The sequence below is a fragment of the Marmota marmota genome, unplaced genomic scaffold (assembly GCF_001458135.2).
Source record: "Marmota marmota marmota unplaced genomic scaffold, marMar, whole genome shotgun sequence".
In the NCBI taxonomy this organism is placed as follows: Eukaryota; Metazoa; Chordata; class Mammalia; order Rodentia; family Sciuridae; genus Marmota; species Marmota marmota.
This window is the reverse complement of record NW_025999968.1, coordinates 21,488,036-21,504,271: the sequence shown is the minus strand read 5'-3', so window position 1 is coordinate 21,504,271 and position 16,236 is coordinate 21,488,036. Positions and strand designations below refer to the sequence as shown.

Sequence of the window (16,236 nt, the reverse complement as noted above, 5' to 3'; positions counted from 1 at the left end):
AAAAAAAAAAAAGTTTTGTTAATGAAAAAAGTAGCATTTTGTTCTATATGTTATCTGATCTTTTTTTAACAAAAAATGACATTTTAAATATAATTTTCCCAATTCCTGCCAATCAAACATTTATGCACCTATTAGTTATATATTATATGTATGTGTAGATATAAATAGAGATATAGATATCTAGACATCTAAATATATGTGTGTGTGTGTGTGTGAGTGTGTGTGTGTATTTCCTTGTGCTGGACAGGTAGAAACTTAAAAATTTAATGTGTGAACTTAGTTCTATGAAATATATAGAAGATCATTCTTTTGTTGTATTAAATTTTTATTGTTAGCTTATTTTTTATTTTTCAATTTATCTTTTCATATATACATGAAAGTAGAGTGTATTTTTGATATATTATACATATATACATGGAGTATAACTTATTCTAATTAGGATCCCATTCTTATGGTTGTACATGATGTGGAATTATACTGGCCATGTATTCATATATGAACATAGGAAAGTTATATTGGATTCATTCTACTATCTTTTCTATTCCATCCCCCACTTTCCTTCATTCCCCTTTGTCTAATCCAATGAATTTCTATTCTTCCCCAACCCTCCCCCACTTATTGTGTGTTAGCATCAGCATATCAGAAAGAACTTTCTGGTTCCATACCTTGTCTACTGTGCATGGAGCTGCTATAAGCAATGATGTGTAGTGTGCTGATTTTAAGTCATTTGTGTATATATTGAGGAGTGGGATAACTGGGTCAAATGGTGGTTACCTTGCAGAAAAGTTTGTTTTTTTTTGGAATTGGCTTATTTCGCTTAGCATGGCAGTCTCCACTTTCATCCATTTACTGGCAAATTCCATAATTTAATTCTTCTTTATTGCTGAGTAATATTCCATTTTATGTATATACCACATTTTCTTTATCCATTCATCCCTTAAAGCCCACCTACATTGTTCCATACCTTGCCTACTGTGCATTGAACTGCTATAAAAAATTATATGGCTGTGTCACTGTAGTATGCTGATTTTAAGTCCCTTGAGTATATACTGAGGAGTGGAATACCTGGGTCAAATGGTAGTTCCATTCCAAGTTTTATGAGGAATCTCCATACTGCTTTCCAGAGTAGTTGTACCAGTTTGCTTCCCCACATCCTTGCCAATATTTATTGTTAGTTCTGTTCTTTATAATTGTCATTCTGACTGGAGTGAGATGGAATATCAGTGTAGTTTTAATTTGCATTTCTCTAGTTGCTAGAGATGTTGAACTTTTTTTTATATATTTGCTGACCATTTATATTTCTTCTTCTGTGAAGTATGTGTTCCATTCCTTTGCCTATTTATTGATTGGGTTATTTGGTTTGGGGTTATTAAGTTTTTTGAGTTATTTTATACCCTGGAGATTAATGCTTTAACTGAGGTGGCAAAGATTTTCTCCCATTCTGTTCACGTTCTTAGTTGTTTCCTTTGCTAGGAAGAAGCTTTTTGGTTTGATACCATACCATTTATTGATATTAATTTTACTTCTTATGCTTTAGGAGTCTTGTTGATAAAGTCAGTTCTTAAGCCAACATGATGGAGAATTGGGCCTACATTTTCTTCTAGTGGGTGCAGGGTCTACTAGGTCCTTGATACACTTTGAGTTTTGTGCAGGATGAAAGACAGGGGTTCAATTTCATTTTCCTACATATGGATTTTTAGTTTTCCCAGCACCATTTGTTGAAGAGGCTATCTTTAGAAGATCATTCTTGAAAGGAATGAGAGAACAGTCTTTCTACTTTGTAGAAACAGATAATGGAACAGTCCACGAAGCCTTGTGTACTGGCTTAAAAGTTTTAAAGGAGATTAAAATAAGCAATTATATAAAACAAAACCTTTTTGTTTAATTCTGTAACACATACCTAATCTTAAAATGTAGGGTACTAAGAATAAGTCTACTTTTTTCATATTTTTATAGGAAAGAAGAAGTGCTCATGTGGTGGGTGATGACCTCAACTCTTCAGCCCTTAGACAAAGCTCATTTATTTGGGGTTAGCATCCTATATATGAATTCTGAAATAAAGGCGAAATATGTTGGGCGTGTTTGGTATCCATTGCCATATTTTCAAACAGGTACTATGTTTAGCATAAATTTGGGTAAATTTTTATATTACCTCTGTGTTTCAGCTTCTGACATGGCAGCAGAACAAGGGCAAATTCTGGTGATCGCTACCGCCGCCGTTGGGGGATTCACCCTTCTCGTCATCCTTACTTTGTTCTTCTTAATCACTGGCAGGTAACTGAAACAGATGTATTTTCAAGATTTTTGATTATCCACTCTTTTATACACTGTGTATATAAATGCTTTTAAGTGTAGCAATGCACATATGAGCCAAAGAACAATCCTGACAGATCAGAGGATAGAGAGCTTTACACAGCACATGGCTTCCATCATTAGTCCTTGGTGTCAACAAGACCCTGAGCACAAGAGCACACAATGACTTGGTAAAAGAAGTGTGAAATCTGTGAATGATGAATTTTTACTCTAAAATTTACTTCTGAGTTTTTCATTTACTAAAATAAAATGACACCATAAAAGATATTTTTCTAGAAAAAAATTTGCAGAGCAAACAATACATACAAAAGCTCTTTAAAAACAGTATCAGAAAAGTGTGACTTTCTATCAATTAGATATTAAAACTGTTCTTAGTATAATAGTGTTAATTGGATTTATAATTATGGTGTTTCTCTACCTTAGGGTAAGATGGATGAAAATGTAAAGTAATGATAACTATAAAATAGCAAAAGACCTAGATTTGAATCCTGACAAGTGGTCAGAGTCCTTCACCCATCTGAATCTTAGCTTTGTATTTTCATATAGGTTTGCTATGATAATTTAATACACTAAAAGCATTGATTATTGATTTTTAAATATAATTGATGATTATTACTGTGATATAGACAATGACAATTCAGAAAGAAGAATGAGTATGTAGAAAATTATTTTTAAATGCAAGTGTTATATCTTAGTAACCCTTGATATTTAACCATGACTTCTGTCAGAAATCATAAATATCTTCAGATCACTTCTATAAAAAGAAATAATTGATATAGATATCATTAGGAGCACAAAATACCTCAAGAGTAGTAATTTGTTACATACACATACAGCAAAATACCAATGCTGTGACTTAAAACTGAAGTAAGGCCAGCCAAACAGTGTACATCCATGCTAACATTAGGTAAAGTGTACAAACCCTATCAGCAAATCTAGTCTCTGAGAGTATCTGATAAAAACCAGGAATAATAAATAGTACTGTCAGATTGTTTATAAACAATCTTTGTTTTATTAATTTAAGACACTCTGCCGAGATACCTATGTTTTATTAAAATTCATTTAACAATTATACTCAATTATTGAAACCAATTATAAAATAGGTTTCTCTAATAAGAAACAAATATAATTATTGAAATCAATTATAAAATAGGTTTCTCTAGTAAGAAAGAAAATACCACCAAGTCCTTTGAGTTTTAAGCTAGGATATATGCATATATAAAAAGTCACCTACAATGTTGACAACAGACTTCAAGGTATAGATAAATAAGTGCACAAGTACTTAGACAACTCTTATCATTTTGAGTCCCTAATACAACTGCTATCAAAGATTTCATCATAACAAACCTCCTTTTACAGAACTTATTCAGGAGCAAAAACAATGAATATTCTAAAGTGATAGAATTAAAAATAGTGATTTCTATATTAAATTTGTTTTAAAGAGCACATTTACCACTGTGCTTCTGTAAAATTATGTTACATGCAAATATAAATATACCACAGAGAATATCAATTTACACATAAGTGAAAAGAATCAATCAAATATAAATAAATAGATGAGTGAAAGGAAGACTAGTAGAGGAAGGAATGTGGGAGAGGGGAGGGAGGGCAGGAGGGAAAAGAGTAGAGGAAGGGGAATCACGAAGTAAAATGGAATTCCATGCATGTGTGAGTTTGTTGGGGTGAACCCAACTACTATGTATTACTATAAAGTTCTGTTAAAAAAAGAAAAAAAAATCACAGTTTATCAGTGTGACAAAAAAGTAAGAGTAAAGAATTTTTTTAAAAATATTAATGTATATAAACAGAGATAGTGATACTCTTGGAATAAATAAAAGAGTATCTCAGGTTCTCATTTTCAGAGGATAATTAGCTGGTAGAAGAATACTAGCTACAGATATAAGAAAAAAAATAAACAGACATGAAAGAATAAGTTTATCTTAGTAAAAATACTAGTGTGGCCACATCATGTTGCCAGCGTTCCCCTTCAACTCTCTCCCTTTATTCTGAGAGCTAACCTCTGTTAGCACTTTGCCATCAGCACAGCTTAGATACAACCTTTCTTTTATAATGAATGAAAAACAAATTTTGGAGTTGAAGACAGAATATTCAAGCCTGAAGCAAACACAGCCTGGAAAAACCTTAACCACCCTCAGGGACCCACCAATCATAAAAACCAAGAATAAAAAGTGTACATGCTGGTGGAGGCTGTTTTTTTTTTTTTTTTTTTTTTTTCACTGAAAAACATGCTGAAATTCTGATGCAAGGAGAGGGATCAGGAGATAATGATGGCTGGGGGTGGAGAGAAATGAAAGAAAGTTGCATTGAGGTTAAAGGTACCAGACTGAAAAAGGAAAATAAATCAAGCATTTCGTTGTATGGGAAGCCGCAATGACAATTGGGTTAAGTTAAAAACACCAACTTGCAAAAAATTACTACATGTTTATCAAACCTTATTATGGAAATGTTTAGAATAATAAACTGTCTCATAAATTCTCCCAATCTCTGTTAATTTGAGGGCACTCATTTCTTGAAAATTTTCCATTTATCATGAAATTGCACCCTGTTTACAGACAATATGCTTTGGAGCCCAGAAAGCTTATTAAATTATTGAAGTAAACTAAGGTCATATAAAAAATCTTAACTCCAAAGACACAAATTATACCATGTTAACTAGACAGTGATGATTTAAACAGAATGGTTAAATTTGATTTATAAAGATATTTATTTTCCATTTTGAAAGTTCCTTCAAAGAAATTGGAGGTACTCTCATAAAAATATGATTTTATTTAACAGCAGTATCATATTTATCCCCAATAGGGAAAAACAACTCCATTCATCGTGGAAATTATGTTACACGATATTTTATTTAATAGTGACTCAACCTATAGCAAAATTAGATGTAATTTACAAGTTATATTATATATGACTTGTGGAACATTGGTTAAGGCATTATTTTCCATAAAATAATTCAGTAAATAATGATTTGAATAACACATACATATGTGGAAAAGCATTTTATGAAGATATCAGAAAGTATTGCCTTAAAACATAAACATAATAATTGTAAAGTATTCCAGTCTTTGTAGGTTAAATAACTTTGCCTAATAAACTTAAGAAAAGGGCTCAAATGTTACCTTTATTTGAGATTTGGAGCAGAAAATGAATAACACTTAAAAAAGAGAACTTGATAATAAAGAAAAATTATACCAAATTATTCTCAGCTTTTAATTTCTACATTTGCCAATTTATATGACATCAGAAGCCACTTCAATATTCTTCACACTGGAGAGAACAATTTGAATTACATAAGAAAAAAATCATTTTGAAGTATCTCTTATGCTGATTGGTAAAGGAACACACACTGAAAATTATCCTATGAAATCTTTAAGACATTTTTGATCCAGACTCAGTTTGCAGAGAATTTGAGGCAAAATTCACAGTGGAAGATTGTATTGTGTACCAGAGATATATTCAGTTTAACCAACTGGAATGAGCAGTTTGATGAACTGTTAGATCATACAGATGTTAGTGAATTTATTTGTATTGAAGAAGTCATGGGAACCAAGTTATCCAGTGAGAGAACAGAATATTCTTCCACCAGATTTCAATTATTAAAGAAAGAAAATCATCATATTGGTTAGCATTGAACAATGGAAGATGCCTGCCTAAACTTCTGCAATTCTGACACAAAATCATTTTTTTTCATTTTGACTTTTAAAAACTTCTTACAAACTCATACAAGAAAGAAATGATGGTTATGCATATTATAAAAACATGAGTCTTGTCTTTTGGATCAAAGGACTTCACTTATCTGGGCTAATCTTGATGTATATCACAATGTGTACATAGTATAAAGATATGTAATTTTGCTCATATTGTAAAGATATTCTTAAAAGTGGTCTTTATAACATAAACCTTGTCTATAAATAATATCTATTTTAATTGCTTTTGGGTTTTAGCCCACATAATTCTTAAAAATAAGTTTCTGTTTGCTTTTTAAAAGGTGTCAGTGGTACATAAAGGCTAAGATGAAGTCAGAAGAGAAGAGAAGAAACCAGTTGCAGAATGGGCATTGTAAGTAGTGTGGTGATTCTTTAGCATTATTTTACACTATTCCAGCACTTCAAGAGTTTATTTCAAACTTATATCCATTGAGTTGAGGAAGCAAACAACAATAGCAACAACAAAAACACTTCTAAGCTTCTAGTTTTAAAGCTGTCATCTGGTTTCCAGGTTTGTTGGTAGAAATTGCACCTGCTTCTCATTAAACTGCATTACCTATTTCCCAGTTCTGCTTGCTGGAAAACACAACAGACTGAATTTGCTAAAAATATAAGTTGACTGATTATATCTAGTTATTTACCACTCACAATGGCTCCAGAATCAGCATCCATTTTATTTAGTAGATGAGATACAGAGATATTAAGGGATCTTTACTCCTTCTCGTAGGGACTGTCATCATTTAAACATATAACAAAACAATTTATTATTCATCAGCTCTCTAACTTTTAGAATATGTAAGGAATCCTTGCACTGACTACACAGTTATATTCATTTGAGGATCTCTTCCCTAGCAAGCTGTAATTGCCACTATAGTTGGTTTGATAATTGCCATCCTTTCCTCCCTTACACCCACCTCCATATCCACCTAAAAATTGCACACTGCATTCAAGAGAATTTCTCTACCATGAGACACTGAATTAACAAGAAAGGGGTGTTTCTCCAATTAACTACAGTACAGAGATAATACAAGAAGCAATTCCTTTAACTATTTAAACTCATCTTTTATTTCAAAAAAAAAAAAAAAGAAGAAACAAAAAGAATAAGGTACTTTCCAATCTATGTCCTTTTTCAAGAGAGAAAGGGCTTTAAGTAAGGATATTAAAAATTAGTGAGATGATTTAGGACTATTCCTGAGGCTAATGTGGTTTTTTTTAGAGTATTCTATGGATCACCTGAAATAGAATGTTCACCCTGACTCCCCAAGGTTTGACTGGGAAGGTCTGGGTTAGGACTAAGACATATGCAGTTTTAGAAACTCTCACAGGTTGTTCTTTTTTACAATAAATTGGAGTCTCACTACTCTGTCAGAGCTGAGAAAGCCAATATCTGGCATGAGATGACCTGGAAACACTGTAAACAGATTGCAGAAGCATGGATCCAGACACCTGGGCAGATGACTTACGCTGGGCAACCTTAAGATTCACTGCAGGACATTTAGTACTGAGATTCGAAGGGAAAAGGTGCTCCTAGGGTATTTATTATCTGTTTTCTAAGTACCAGTTTAGCATAAACTAAACCAGATGGGCACAGCAAGAAGCATTGAAAATAACGTGAGGCAGCCAAGGAGATAGGAAAAAAAAAAAAAACCTAAACTGATGTTAGAAGACAGGGTATAAGTTAAATTAGTTAGTAACTAGGAATGATGTTGGCCAAATTAGAGTGTTATGTTATGTGCATGTATGAATATGTAACAACAAACTTCAGCATTATATAGAATTAAACGGTACCAATAAAAAAATGTGAAAAAGTAATAAATCAGTTAGTAACCAGATAATGTAAAATCTAAACTAAGCTTGGTCATTTTTTTCCCTATACTACATACATTGTATTTACAAGAAAGAAAGTAATATTAACTAATCAGTTTATTCTATAGAAATGTGTGTCATCATAAATAATTGAATGGTTTCATTATGAGAACTATGTGTAAGTTAGTAAATAAGACTTGTTTTCTGTGCTTAAAGCGGTATTTTCAGCATGTCCATATATCCAGTTAGATGCTGTTATTCATCTAATAGTAGCTACCAGATTTGAGTTTACAGAACTCAATTATAAATCACAATTCTTACTAAGTTACAATAATATCACATGGCCTTTGAAATGGAAGTAGAGATTCTGTTCTCCTTCTCTCCAATCTGAACTTTAAGAAGTATAAAAAGCATAGCATTTCCAAATCAGTGTCGGGTCTAAGTGTACTTGAAAATGTGCTTTTCTGGTACTATTTGAGAAATACTAATATTTTTGTGAGTGAATATCAAGCACTAAGACAGTAGACAGGAGGTAACAAATGAAGGCAATGAGCATGAAGAATAAATGAAGCAAATTACTGCTAATAATAGCCATTCAGTCACCTCTTCTAAACTCACTTTGTTATCTTTTGTTTGAGATTTTCTTGCAAAAGCATGTTTCCAAGCAGCCCCAAACAATACTTAATTCTAGATTAATATGATTTTTAATCTAAGTAGTAACAAAACTGAGTACTATTCACTCTATCACAAATTTAGCTTTGGTCCTTTAATCCCTGTTATTTAGTAAAGACTTGATTAGTGATTATTACCTCGAGAACCATATAGAAGGTATCGAAAAGGTACACAAATACATAAGAAATGATCTGTACTCCAAGAGCAAGCAATCTAAAGCAGAAAACAGAAATCAATGACAAAACAGAAGGGTATTCACAGGCAGTCTGTGACTTCAGGCATTCACAAATGAACTGGCAGCCATGTGTTCATGTTTTCTAACCAGCCCTACTCATCCCAATTGCTGGTGGGCTGTGAACACTCTATCCCCACCAGAGACACAGCAGCAGCTGTACCACCAATGACAAGATCTGGGCGCTTGGTGCCCACCTTTCCCACCAGGTTAGAGAAGCTAGCTGGTCCTTTGCAAGACATTAGAGTCTGACTGTGAAGGCAACTTAGAGAGCATAGGAAAGGCCTGTATCAGTAGTGGTCCTTCCTGTCACTGACTTTTATTCTGTTCTATTGATCGAAAGTTTCTGGAAAACAGAGACCACAGTACAGGAGTAAACTTATTTTTGTTATGCTATTTCATATAAATGTCTATAAGTTCACAAAAATCTAGTGTTTTTGAAGGACCCTATGGTGCTAGCTTATTGGGGGTGAGTAATGCCTCATTTCCCCACACTCTGACTAGAGAAGTATGAAATGTATGGGTCTTCTTCTAGTGGATGAGTAAGCTGATGTGTTTTCTCCGAACCATCAGTGATTCTATGAAACTACCCACTCATTTACATTGTATGGTAAATAAATGCAAGCAGTCCAAGCTTTAAAGGAGGGAAGAGAAGAAGGAAATCAGGAAAAGAGAAGAATTCATGTAACAAGACTAGACTGACTATTTCAGTACATGACTCCTCCTTTTATATATTCACAAGATGTATGACTACTAAAATATTCTTAAACTAAATCAATCTTTTATTTTTTGTTGCAGTGCGTTTCCCAGGAGTTAAAACTTACATTGATCCAGATACCTATGAAGACCCATCCCTAGCAGTCCATGAATTTGCAAAAGAGATAGATCCTTCCAGAATTCGCATCGAAAGAGTTATTGGGGCAGGTAAACGCAAAATCTATACTTTTGAATATGTGATGGCTTAATGGCTTTGTAACTGATTAACAACATAACATTTTAAATTTGAATATTTTGGTTGTCAATCACCTTTATTTATATGCGGTGCTGAGAATCAAACCCAGGGCCTCACACATGCTAGGCAAGTGCTCTGCCGCTGAGCTACGACCCCAGCCCTTAAATTTGAATATTTTGGTCATTTAAAAATTTTAAGGAGGAAAATTATATTTGTTATGCTATTTCTTTAAAGTATAAGTGTCCATTTTTAGTTTCCAACAGCAAGAAGTTTCACAAAAGTTATTTTTAACGTCCCATAGTCTTCTTTCATAAGGAAGATAAATTACAGTGAAACTAGAGTGCTTCCGGAATTTATTTTGAAAATGCAATTTCAGGAGTTTGTCATAGGTTATTATAGATTTACTTAAGCCTCAACATCTATAGACCCCCACTGTAATTAATATTCATAATGATGACCTTGAGGCTCTTCAAGACCCAGAAGTGTTCTGAGAATCACTGAAGGTAAAATTCGGTTCAATATAGTTTTATATCATTTTAAGGTAAATTGATAATTCTTCCTATGTAGACTATTCCAATACTCTGAACAGTTATTCAGCTGTTCTAAGTAAATGCAAATTAAGTATAAACCAGCCCACAAGTACTTATGTTGTACCTTGATTATGCCAGAGCTAAGCTTAAATAATAAAGGCTCTCAAGAATAAAGGCTGACTCCTCTTTCAAGTCCTTGACCCAAAGTGAGTAGTCAATGCTAGCAGAGGAGCTCTAGTTCTGAAGGTCTTGCAGGGACCCCAGTTCCTTTACTCCTTCCTCTGCCTTCCCTAATATGGTCAAAGACCTTCCACCTTAGAGGAAGGATAAAGAGTTCAGTCTCTTCATCTTTGTCTTTGAGGCAATATCCTGGAAATTGGAAATGCATCTATTCACATCTCAATGGCTCAAATGCACATATAATCAAATGGATACACACTAGATAGTTTGGAAATGTAATCACTGACAAAGCAACTATGGATGCAGCTGAAGAGGTTGTAGAATGAACAAAAGAATGTCTTCCTAAAATACAGAAGGGAGACTGGATCTTGAAGGGGAGTACAGATTTTTTTCAAAACCTGAATAGGAGTTATTTTTTATCCTTTGGAGAAAATAGAGTATACCCAAGTGGGGTCATTCCAACCAGCTTTCAGGTCTTTGCAAAGGCCAAAAGAAAGCAATTTTCCCCCTTTTAAAGCCCTTCTCCCTCAGAAAGTCATGTTACATAATTTGCAGCATGCAGTGCAAAGGGAAAATGCAGGGTCTCTTGTTGAAACATTAAGAATTTTAAGATATTGACAACAGAGCATTAAACTTACTGCAGGGTTCCTCTGAACTCATAGATCATAGATGCTCATGAATGAAACCTAATTTCTTAGATACTAGCACTACCTCAAGAATTCCTAGGTCTTTGGGAGAGAGTTCTCCTTGAGTTTTTGCATTCTGTATGCAAAAGTGGATAGCCTTATATCCTGCATGACCAGATAGATGTTCCTCTGAGTGCTGACACAGGGGTCCTGTATATTTGATCCTCATACTCTCTGCCAAAGAGGCTGCCATATCAGAAAGAGTAAGGACCCAGAATAGAACCAGTTTCTCCATTTACTTCGGCTGAACAAAGAGCACCAGTAGGCATAATTGCAAAGAATGACTGCATTAAATTCATTTTGTTTGCGGAGGTTGTTTTCTTTAGACAGTAGAATGGAAAGGAGAGTGAATATTTCCATTGTACACTATATTCGACTTTCTTCTTCTGACCCCTTGGAAAAAGTGACATGGCCTTTTATCCACATGGTTCAGTACTCATATACTATAGTAGATGCATTTTCTATTGTAACACTTTGTCAATAAATTAAAAATCAGTGTCTGAAATCATAATGTTGAAAGGAAAAAATCAATTATTGAAGTAAAAATGATATAAAGAAGTTAAACATTTCTTCAGTTTTGGGAGGTTTTCCCCTAATCAAAATATAAATCCCCACCCCACCCCCCAAAAAAAGGTAAAACAGATTCTACAAAAAAAAAATAAAACTACTAAAGGGACTATCTTAATATTATATTTACCAGCATTTCCTGATGTCAAGTTATATGGGACATCACTCATTTGGCAAAGAGCATTCGACAGATACAATAATGAAATTACCTAGTACTAGGTAGTAGCACAAAGAATATTGAAAGTATGTAGTCAGGCCTGAGGGTTGGTGTCTCTTTTTAAAATTTTTATTCATCTTTGACTATTTCAACTTTCAAACAATATGCTAAGGGTCCTTTTACTGTCTATCTTTGAAAAATCATGAAAATAAAAGCACTCTATAAGACAAAGCTGTTGTAACCTAGGGTTCATCTTTGTGCTACTGCCTAGTACTAGGTAATTCCTTTAGTGTGTCTGTCCAAACCTCTGCATGTGGAAACTCTGGTGGATGCCAGGACATTTCCCAGTGGCTGTGTGTAGGAAGCATTCTTCAGTGTAGGGATGCAAAAGGTGTGATGCTTTTCCTCACTCATCATAAGGGCCACAGCTATTTGTACACTTAGGATAGATGAAACATGGATATCCATGTAGAAATGTGGTTGGAGGAAGGCTGTGATATAATGATAATAGACTAAAGAGGGAAGCCCAGCAAGGCTTCTCTATTCAGATTCCTCTTGGCTCTTCTGTGGCATTCCTTCCCCGCCAGCAGGAGGCAGGAACCCTCTGGAATGAGGGTCTTATGATCTGTTAGGTAGGTTAGAGAATTTCTGTGCAACAGCTCCTGCACAGAAAGGTGGGAAAAGGTTAGAGTAATAAATCTAGTTTGCATAACTCATTTTTGGGAAGAGGAATTCTTGTTCCTATGAATTGCTTCAGGGAAAAAGAAGGGTAGGAAGGCAGGAGAAAATCAGAGAGAACCATTCTGAAAGGTCTTTGCAATGTCTTTCAGTATGGCATGCCAGTGTGCCATATTTCAGGGTATGATATTTCTCAGTCCCAAAACCACTTAATTTGTAGAAAAATTAATAGTTTTGTAACATCCATGGCACATTTCCCTAACTTTAAATATTTTCCTTAGGTTGTCTCCTGTCCTCTATTTTTTCCCACCATTACTGATTGTTTCTTCCTAGATTCCATTTCCACATCATCTTAGGTGCATTAGATAGTTTTTGCAAATGTAAATTAAATGATTTATGTGGCATTAGTAGATGCTAGCTAGAAGTGTGTTGGGTGGGAGAGATAGAAGAGGCCAGTCCTCAGGTCCTGACAGCTGTTAAGAGAAAGCTACTCAAACAGGATTAGAGGACTGAGAGTGGGAATGGAGAGGAGTCAGTCAAGTCATAATTCATTGTCTAACAAAAATCTACCAGATCTGCATGGTTTTTTGGGCAAAGAAACTGCTATGTATTCTTTCCACGTTTCTAGTTGGGAGACACAATATACAATCATTGGTATTTCCTAAATGAGTTATTAAAAAAAAGAATGTAAAAATAACACATTAATATTTTCAGAAAGAAAAGAGCATGGGAAATGATATTACATTTGACCCATGAGATTTCAGGACACAGTCACTGAACAATGTTTATGAGAAGGAAAACACTTATAAAAGACAAGGTGCTAATTAGCTTTGTCATATGAAGTCACTGGGCTCATCAGACACATATATATTCAGCCTGTCTTCTCTAACCTTTATCCTGGGAATTTTCAACTTTGTAACCATCCAAATACTATGCGACTAAACCTTGGAGAACTTAATTTATCGGTATGAAAATATATACAGATAAATATATATACTTTTAATATTGCCTATCTTTCACTGTAAGTTTCACTGTTTTTTTATGAGTTTTCTAGGACTTTTTTTTTTTTGCGTATATCACTATTCTATTTAAAAGTGGCAGCTTATCTTTGTTCATCAATACAGGCCTGAATTTCCATGAAAATGCACATTTCCATTTAAATGAAGTGAGCATCTCTGTTGCATAGGAGACTATCAAGATCATCTATCTCCTTTGACTTTTTTGCATCATAAAATGAAATACTGTGGGCTGAGGACTTTAAAACAGAAATTCTCACCCTAAAATAGCCAAGTCAGATTAGGGTAGAATCATTATTTTACACATATCTTAAGAGATAATGAGGAAATTGGTGAACTGAATTTTAATCATGGTCCTGAAAAGGTCATTGAAAGGCTATCCCTTTTTCAGAGTAGTACTGATCCTATACCATTGTAAGAAAATCTTGCCTAGCAGAGTGTCTATAATTTTGAAACATTATACCATTGAAAAAAAATCATTCTTGTGTTTCTAAGCCCATAGGGTGACCTTTTTTAGATTTGACCTTCCCTAGTCTCAATGGAAATGCATAATATCTTCACTGTCATTCATATTCTATCCCTTTATCTATACAAAACTCGTTATTGCCTCTGCTATCAGCCTTTTCTGCTAGCTTAGTGTCACCATATTTTTTTCTCTTCCAGAAAATAGTCTAGAAAGTTTAACTCTTGGTTTCTCGGCAGTCACCTGCAGGTGAAAGAAAGTTGAACGGACAATAAAAAGGACTTAAGATCAACAGGGTGATGTATTCAGACTAGTATTTTTATTCTGTAGTTGCCTTCTCATTTGAGGTTGCATTTTCCCTTGATGAAGTACAAGACAACATGTAAACTATTGTGCTTCTTCTAATTCCCCTGTCACCCCAACCCAGCAGACTTCTTTCTTTAGAATGTAGTTCTAGATTATCTTAATTAACCCAGTTATTTTAAAGAAACTCCTTTTTTTATATCTGTCCCTCTTTTATTATACTTTCCTGCAACACAACAAGAAATGTAAACAGTATCCCAAATGTGGTTTCCCAATTCTCTTTTTACAAAAAGAAATTTGTGTGATGATCTATTTCCCTAGATTTAGATGAGATAGTATTTCTTACATGCTTTTTCTTGTTTATCTATTTAAAGAATTTATGATAAAAGTCTGATTGTTTTTTTTTTTGTAGTCCTCAACACTTCTTGGCATAATCAATAAACTAAAAGATACATTTAACAACAAATTCTGGCAATGCTTTTGTGCCTTTTACTCAGTAATTTTGTAACATTCTAAATCAGATGATGTAATGAAAGATTAGCTTTACATCAATAAAAAAGACATAGATGAAAGCAAGACAAAGTCAGGTTGGACTCACAGCTTTGCTATTAACTCATTCTGTGACCTTCAGTAATTTAGTCATCTTTCAGACACTTTGCCTCACTTATAAAATGGATTCATAATAGTAATTGCTATCTTACAGGATTTAAGGGAGGATTAGAAATGACACATATGGGGAACAGTTGTGTATCAGACACTACAGAAAGCCATGGGAATTTGACTGTTAGGTTAAAAATAAATATAGTTTTTAATAAATACAATCATAAGAAGGGAGACTGTGAGACAAGAAGAAGAGGATAGGGGAGGAGGGAGGCACTTAGAGGTGGTTATTATCAAAGAATGTATACATGCAGTCTGGCTGGGCACAATCAGGAGCCACTTGTCAAAAGAAACTAACTTTATTTTTAGAACCACACACTCCAAACAAAACAGCCTCTCAGGAAAAATCCTCAGAGCCTCAACTGCCACCACCGGCTTTCCACAAGCCTCCCACACAAGCTTCTCTCCACCTCCCACAATCCTCCTGCTCTTGAGGCCGATTGGCTGGGTCACGTGGGCGGAGCCAAAAAAAGTCCCCCAATGAGCAGCTCCGTGGTCTGAAAGGGCAGGGAAACAGTCCAATGAGCATCACCGCAGAGGAGCCAATCAGCTAGATGTTGCTGGGGCCGAGGAGCCAATCAGCTAGATGTTGCTGGGGCCGCTGTGAGCCAATCATCAGCCGGCAGCTGGAAGTTTGCTGGCAGCTGGAAGTTTGCTGGGGCTCCTTTGGCTGTGGCTCTCAACATCTCCCCCTCTCTGTTTAAACAACAAGCATGTGGCTTAGGGACCGTGTCTGTTAGGCAGTCCAATTCAACATATGGTCCTTACCCGTCATCGGATGAACTGACCTCTAGGCGTCAGCCTCCTGTCTTAGGTTGGTACCACTGCAATTGGATCATACCCGTCACTGACTACCGGTCCAGCATACAGCTATACTTGTGGATAGGCCTTTGCACCAGTGGGGGGGTGAGGTTCTTTGCCTCACCTCTGTTGGCCCCCAAATTTTAGACCATCACTAGTAGAGGAGGATGCAAAATGCCATGACATTAAGCCAATTGAGGGCTCCTTTGAAAAATTGTACCACCGGTGACATCATCAGCAAAAATACCCCAACACTACCACAAGTCGCTGCACCAACAGATAGTTCACAATGCATACAGGTGAGCTCACAATGTGTCCAGGCAAGTTCTGCAAGCAGTTCAGTGATGGCTATTGTAGAAGCTGTAGATTGGTTTTATCTTTGACTTCACCAGCACTGGGATGAAGATAGGAATTCTGGCAATAATGGCTAAAGAAAAAATTATGTAACATTACAGAAGGCACTAAAAGAAAACAATTTTCTTAACAATTTACATT

The 16,236-nt window shown here is 34.9% G+C and overlaps 1 protein-coding gene across 1 annotated transcript in view; it reads left to right on the top strand.

Annotated features, from left to right (window-relative positions):
* The window catches only part of Epha6 (EPH receptor A6), an 800,746-nt gene that overhangs the window by 544,658 nt on the left and 239,852 nt on the right, over window positions 1-16,236 (top strand). The window contains exons 8-10 of the mRNA XM_048803856.1: window positions 2,166-2,274; window positions 6,320-6,390; window positions 9,547-9,672. Coding sequence (XP_048659813.1) covers window positions 2,166-2,274; window positions 6,320-6,390; window positions 9,547-9,672 — 306 coding nt within the window. The remainder of the gene's footprint in view (window positions 1-2,165; window positions 2,275-6,319; window positions 6,391-9,546; window positions 9,673-16,236) is intronic.